At 45.7% G+C, this 7,413-nt stretch overlaps 1 protein-coding gene across 1 annotated transcript in view; it reads left to right on the top strand.

Moving 5' to 3' along the window:
- Positions 1-287: 287 nt before the first annotated feature.
- TADA1 (transcriptional adaptor 1) overlaps positions 288-7,413 on the top strand; it is an 18,524-nt gene continuing 11,398 nt past the window's right edge. The window contains exons 1-3 of the mRNA XM_008051446.2: positions 288-588; positions 5,565-5,656; positions 5,900-5,965. Coding sequence (XP_008049637.1) covers positions 515-588; positions 5,565-5,656; positions 5,900-5,965 — 232 coding nt within the window. The 5' untranslated portion in view covers positions 288-514. The remainder of the gene's footprint in view (positions 589-5,564; positions 5,657-5,899; positions 5,966-7,413) is intronic.

Genomic DNA, 7,413 nt, shown 5'->3' with positions numbered 1-7,413 from the left:
CAGGGGCTGCCGGAGTAGCTGGAGTCAAGTGTGACTACAACCCAACTCCTGTCCTCAAGCCAGAAAATTAACGAGGCACATTGAATGCAATATTAGACGACTGGCGCTCGGGGAAAGATAAGGCAAAGAAAGAGCACACCGATGCAGCATCTACTTTCGACCAGGACGGAGCAGGCAAGCGCCGGGTAGGACCGCGGGCCGAAGCCGGGACCGGCCCGGCGGGTGCCGGCTGGGAGCACAGGGCGGGCGGGCGGGCTGAGGTTCGGCGCGAATAGGTGAGGCGGATCACGTGACCAGAAGGGGGCGGGAGGAGGCGAACCGAATTTGGCTGGGCACCTTCCCTTCGAGCAGGCGGGCGGCGCCGAAAACCAAACAAACGTCTTCCGAGCGCTGGAGGGCGGGGCAGACGTGAGCGGGCCTCGCTTCTGGAGCCGGGGCCTTCCGCCGAGTTGGCTTTTCGGTTGTCGGCCGCGGCGGCCGGGCGGTCTGCGGTCGGGCTGCGAGGCGCGGGGCAATGGCGACCTTTGTGAGCGAGCTGGAGGCGGCCAAGAAGAACTTGAGCGAGGCCCTGGGGGACAACGTGAAGCAGTAAGAGCGAGCCCGGCACAGCCTCCGGGCCAACGCGCGGTGCTCTCCGGGCTGTGGGCTGCCGACCTGCCCTGGAGACGCCCCCGCCGCCCGGAGGCCTGTGCAGCCTCGCGGCCGCGGCGGCGAATCTGGGGCTCCTCCGGCCGGGGCGGGGCGGGCCTGGCCTCCCGGGTGGGGGACCCGGACGGGCCTTTGCCCGACTCTCTCTGCTCGGGCGGGTGGCGGAGGTATCGCGCGTTGTGCCTGAGGGCCTGCTGGGCAGCTGTGGGCCCCGTGTGGGGCCGGCCCGGGACTGAGTGAGCCGAGTCCCACGCGCCGGCCCAACGAGGGCATCGCGCTGGCTGCCCGCCCGCCCTGGAGGGCTTCCTGGAGGCGGAGGCCCATGAGCACCTGCGATATATTAGGCATCAGGAAGCGCTTTGACGGCAATTTCGGACGGCAGACAGACTCGTAAAATGATAAGTCACGGAACACTACGACAGTTATAGTGATGGTAGCGGATATTTAAGCACCTTTTAAGCGCTCTAAATGTATTATCTCATGGAATCCTCACAACCGATGTGAGACAGGTACAATTTTTGTTACCATTTAATAGATGCGAAGACTGAGACCTAAGCTAGATTAATGAAGTCTTCAAAAGTCAATGCCAGGCCGGGCGCGGTGACTCACACCTGTAATCCTAGCGCTCTGGGAGGTCAAGGCCGGAGGATTGCTTGAGCCCAGGAGTTCGAGACTTGCCTAGGCAACATGGCGAGACCTTGTCTCTACAAAAAAAATCAAAAAATTAGCTGTGCTGGTGTACAGGTGGCGTGCGCCTATAGTCCCAGCTACTTTGGGAGGCTGAGGCGGAGGGATCACCTGAGCCCAGGACCTGGAGGCTGCTGTGAACCGAGATCGCGCCATTGCACTTTAGCACTCCAGCCTGTGCGACAGAGTGAGACCTTGACTCAAAAAAGAAAAGAAAAGAAAAGAAAAGAAAAACATCACTGCCAGGCCTGGGACTCACGCTTCTTACAGGGGTTGCAGAGGATCCCAGAGGCACCCAGTCAGCCAGAACTTCCCCGGGGATATGACCGGGCACTGAGTGCACTGTTGGGTAGACAGTTGCAGAAGGGTCCAGGGTAACATCAAGGCCAAAGCCAAATAATGTCGTAGAAGGAACCTCTGAGATACAAGAACAGTTTGGACATTTTCCAACCTTATTTTTGCAACCTTATTTTGCAAAAATACAGGAAGCAAAACTTAACGTTTAAAATGATAGTGCCCGTGTTGTCGCTGTCAGCTGACTTCGGTGGTATTCTTCCCATTTGCATTTCTCAATAGATGTACAATTTTAGATGACATTGGTGGAGGAGCGAGGTATTTGGAGATGCTTAATTTTTCTCCAACACCTTCTTTTCATTCTTCAGTGTTCTTATGACTGGATTTAAATTACTTAACTTGGATGTCATATGCGATTTTTAGAGTTTTTCCTTCATGTGAAATTTTGGGGTGGCAAGTTGACGGTCTGCTTTTCCTCCTAACAAGATACCAATAAATCAAACTTACACAAAGACTAGAATTAAAATCTAATCTGTTATTTTAATATTTATGTTTACTGTAAGTCTATCCTTTGCTTGTTTCATTAATTAAAAATTATTATTTTATGGGTAAGACTGGCAGCTCTCACCCTCAATTACTATGGGATTTCACTTTTGTAATAATGACGGATATACATTTTTAAGCATGATGGGAGACTTCACTCCCATCTAGAAGGCTTACAAGTATTTGAAAGTGTTTACTACTACAGTAAGCCTGAAGGACCTGGCTTGTGGGCATGATTGACTTTGACCCTGATTAGATGCCATGGTGACCTGTGATTCCCCCACTCATCACCCAGGTGCAAGGCTGCCTGGCGTGTTTTTGAAGTTAGCATTCCTTATCCAGTGCTTAATGGCCAAACACTGATGCTAAATTTGGTGCAAAGTGAATCCCAACTAACAATGCAATCAGAAGAGGCCTTTGTGCAGGGAAGGTTAATGATGCGGTATTTTCCTGTGTGTGTTTTTCACTCTCATGGTCCCTTTCCCCTTCTGCTCCTTAAAAGGCACCTTTGGGTTAAATAGCCTGTCATGGTGCTGTGCTGTTCATTCATTTCTCTCATTTCCTCCGCTTTGGTTTGTACAGGCTGACTGTTTAAATGTGGTCCTGATGGAAGGCAAAACATATGAGTTATACAAAGAGCTTGGGTATGAGTTATGTGCTGTTTATCCAGTGGTCCTAATGTCCTCTATGTCTGACTGGGCTGGGCGGTGTGCCCATGTCAGCTTCCAGAAAGACACGGGCTTTGCTGACCAGCCCGCTTTGTATGGTACTCAGCAGAATGTCACGTTCAGATAGGTGCCTGAGTTTTTGGGGACTTGTGTGTTATTTGCAGGCTGTGAATCTTGGTGCCAGCATCTGCTTCTGGTGAGGGCTTCAGGCTGCTTCCACTCATGGTGAAAGGTGCAGGGTCGCCAGCATGTGCAGACCGCATTGCTAGTGAGGAAGTGAGGGAGAGCAGGAAGGTGCCAGGCTCTGCAACAACCAGCTCTCGAGGACTCTCCTAGGATCTAATAGAGGGAGGATGGCACCAAGCCATTCCCGAGGGAACCTCTCCCCTACTCCCAGATTAGAACACCCGCCATCAGGCCCCACCTCCAAATTGGGGATCACATTTCAACACGAGGTTTCAGGGGTCCTCAAACTTTTAAAAGAGGGGGCCAGTTCACTGTCCCTCAGTGAACTGGCCCCCTGTTTTAAAAGTTTGAGGACCTAGAGGGTCAGATATCCAGACTATAGCATTGTTGTTGAGGGAAGCAGCCAATTGTCTATTTTATACAGTGAGTTAATGCAGGAGCAAGTCTTCCAACTCTTGATGGCTAGTTCTGACTTTTTGGGCTACAAAGCTTGCCACTGGAGAAGAAGGCTTCCTAGCAGAGCCTTGTCTAAGTTCTGGAACAAGTTGACTCACTCAAAATTTGGTTACATTTTCATCTTGTAAAATACTGACACAGGGCTTTGAAGTAGTTTCCCCGTTTCTATCTTCTTTTGTTGGATAGAATGGGATAGAAAAATAGGAAAAGACCTTTTTTTCCCTCCTGTGGCACTTTATTTCATTATTACTCCTGTTCTTTTAAAAAAATGTATGAAAGTGTCCATTTTTGAGACGTTACTACAGACTAGAAAGTGGGCCAGTGTCAGGTAGGAAGGTTACCAAGCAGCAGAGCAAGACACATCTTGCTGTTGTGTGAAATGGGCCTGGAAGATGGCAGTGTCATGGGTCTCAGGCCACTTGAGACCATAAAAGCTGTGGGTTTTTTCCTAAAAAAAAAAAAAGAATGCACACAAACCTAAGACTTTGCATGGGTTCTGTACGTGGTCCGTTATATATGGAGATGCTAAGGTGATTGGAAGCTGGCAGTGAGAGCATTAAACCATCTCGTTCAGAAGTCTGATTTCTATTTTCTATTAGGAACTCCAATGAGCATGAGAGGGTAGGAGAGTATGCATCGAAAGTGACAGGTACAGAGTGACTTTGAATCTTGTTCCATGAACAAGCAGCAGCTTCCTTCTGCAGTGAAACAAGGCTGTGGATGTGATATTTTACCCTTGTCTCTAACATTGTTGTTAAGGTAGAAAAGGTTAATTCATTTCTTTCCTACCAATTACCTAGTAGTTTTGATTATTAGATGTTGGTTCTCTTTTTATCTTTTTTTTTTTAACTTCAGTCACTGAATAGGTAGGTGTTATTTTCACTTGAAAAACTATTAAATTGTTCATATCCACAAGTAAATTTTTTTGTGGTGAGATGTTTAGAAACCCATTTTTTCAGCTAGTTCCGATAAAGTTGAGTTCATCATCTGAAAGGAAAACATCACCTACAATAAATATAAATAAATGACCACTCCCCACTCTGTAAAACACATACACATTTTAAAATGTAAATTTAAAAAATGTGTTATTAATCAAAAGCAAGATGGAGAATAAAATAAAAATCCTCAGTGTAGAATTCTGGAGAGTAGGTCTTTTAGAAAGGGAGCGTGAGAAGGAAAGGTACAGCTGTGGTTTTGACTAAGTGAATCATGAGTCCAATTGTGTGACTACCTGCCAGTCCCCTCCCCTTTTTTGGATTCAGGTGTCTCACTCTGTCACCAAGGCTGGAGTGCAGTGGGACAATCACAACGATCACAGCGCACTGCAGCCTTGACCTCTTGGGCTCAGGCGATCCTTCTGCCTCAGCCTCCTGAGTAACTGGGACTTACAGGTACGCACCACCATGCTCAGCTAATTTTTGAATTTTTCATAGAGATGGGGTCTCTCTGTGTTGCCCAAGTCTCAAAGTCCTGAGCTCAAGCAATCCTTGCCTTGGCTTCCCAAGGTGCTGGGATCCATGCCTGGCTTCAGTCTGCTTTTTTAGGGAGGACTATCCTTTCTGTTTATTCCTTGGTATTCTGATTCCAAGTTTATTAGTTTGCTATGCCCCCCATAACAGACACAGATTGCTTCGCTTAAACAACAGAAATTTATTTTCTCACAGTTCTGGAAACTAGAAGTCCAAGATCAAGGTGTTGGCAGGTTTGGCCTCTTCTGATGCCTCTCTCCTAAGGAAAACAGCCTTCCTGTTTTCTGTTCACATAACTGTTTCTCTGTGAACGTGTCTGGTGTCTCTATCTATGTCCTAATCTCTTCTTATAAGGACACCGGTCATACTGGTTTAGGACCCACCTGTATGACTTTTTTTTTAACCTTAATTACCTCTTTAAAGGCCCTGTCTCCAAATACAGTCACATTCTGACTGTTTGTTAAGGCCTTAACATGTAAATTTTGTGGGAGACAAAATTTAGCCCACAGTACTAGGGAATGCCAAGTTTCCTTCCCTGGAAGTTGAAGCATGTAAGGTGAACTTAGGGAAGGAGCAAAATCTGTGGTTCTTAATATTGTTTCTGCCTCTATAGATACTGGGCCAACCTAAAGCTGTGGTTCAAGCAGAAGATCAGCAAAGAAGAATTTGATCTTGAAGCTCATAGGCTTCTCACGCAGGATAATGGTAAAATAGTTATCTGGGGAATTATTTTACTATTTCAAAATTTTGCAACAAATTATGGTCTTTTCACTTAAAAATTTTTTGGTTTTGGTGGTGTATAAGGTCATTTTAGTAATGTGAATATTTAAAATTAGTATAAAAAAATGGCAGAGTAGGAGACATTAAAAATCCTTACAAGTTAAAGTAGTGGTTTCCTGATGTTGAAAATATTTTGTGTTTGACTTGTGACAATCTTCCCTTTTCCAGTCCATTCTCACAACGATTTCCTTCTGGCTATTCTCACGCGCTGTCAGATTTTGGTGTCTACACCAGGTAAGGGAGTGAAAATACTTCCAGTGTGTGTCAGTCATCGAAGCCATGGAGCCCCAGGCTTTAGCTCCCTCTAGCTGACACATCTGGTGTTTGTAATGAAATGTTCTTTGGACGGCTCAGAAGAAAAATTTTGTGATGCAAACTCCTTTACAGTACCTTTTTAAAGCAGGTGATTTCCCTGTGCTCATGTTGACTTTTGGTATTTACTACATACCGAGTTACATTTTTCACTTAAGTAAATGACAAGTGAGGAAGAGACCAGGAGGTCAGGAGGAAGAAGGTGAGGGCAGTGAAGAAACATTTGGTGTTAGGAGAAGGTGTTGGTAGATCCAGGGGTTACATATGTCAGAAACCTGGACCTTCACTTGCATTCTTAAGTGAGATATCAGCACCTGAAGGTTAGCGCTTTAGCTTGTGTGTTTGGCAAGTTATTGGTGGAGAACAGTAGGTAGGGGACAGTAGCATGCTAGGGACAAAGGTGGAGATGAAACCTGTCACTTCAACCTAAAGAGATTTGGATAGAAACACTTACTCCCTTACCCCTCATTTTTGGTGTTAAGTGCCATCTTATTTTAATCAGTCAAAAGCAAATAATTGGACAGGTACAGTGGCTCACACCTATTATCCCAGCACTTTAGGAGTCCAAGGCGGATGATCGCTTTAGGACAGGAGTTCAAGACCATCCCGGACAACATATTGACACCTCGTCTCTAAACATAATAAAAAATTAGCCTGTTGTGGTGGAGCATGCCTTTAGTCCCAGCTCCTGGTTATGCTGAGGTGGGAGGATTGCATAAACACAGTTTATAAGTTTGAGTTTGCAGTGAATTATGATGTCACTGGACTGTACTCCAGCCTAGGAGACAGAGCAAGACCTTGTCTCAAAAAAAAGAAAGAAAATTAAATACATTGGAAACTTCCTTCCTGGTAGAAGTTGCTCTGGACTTTGTTAAAACTTAGATTCATAGTCACTTCCTGCTGTAGGTTCAGTTGAATTTTTTTCCTAAGGGCCTAAGGTAATTCTAATGATCATCTATCAAAAACCCACATTTTATCTAGAAATGGCTGGTGTTTTGTATTCTCCCTCTTGCTAACCTCTGTTGTATGATAAAGAGTTCACATAAGATCTCCTAACACCTAATTCCTCCATTCTCAGAAACTGTTACTGTGATGTGTAATCAACAGTGAGCACTTGTTTGTGGGGCATGGGGTTAGAGATGGTAGCTGCCTCCCCACCCCTCACCACACCCGTCACCGTACTCTTTCACACCCTGTCAGATTTTTGATGTTCTACTTAAGTAAAAGTGAACTTTAGCCATACTTCTTTTATGTCCAAAGTTAGATCATAAATCATCACTTTATTGTATTTAACATAATTTGATTAGAAAAGCCAACATTGTAAGGATTAGACCTTACTTTTTTTTTTTTTTTTTGAGTTGGAGTCTCAC

Source organism: Carlito syrichta, unplaced genomic scaffold (genome assembly GCF_000164805.1).
Source record: "Carlito syrichta isolate Samal-C Ts95f unplaced genomic scaffold, Tarsius_syrichta-2.0.1 Scaffold173424, whole genome shotgun sequence".
Lineage (NCBI taxonomy): Eukaryota > Metazoa > Chordata > Mammalia > Primates > Tarsiidae > Carlito > Carlito syrichta.
The sequence above is the reverse complement of the archived record's forward strand: the minus strand, read 5'-3'. Positions and strand labels throughout refer to the sequence as shown.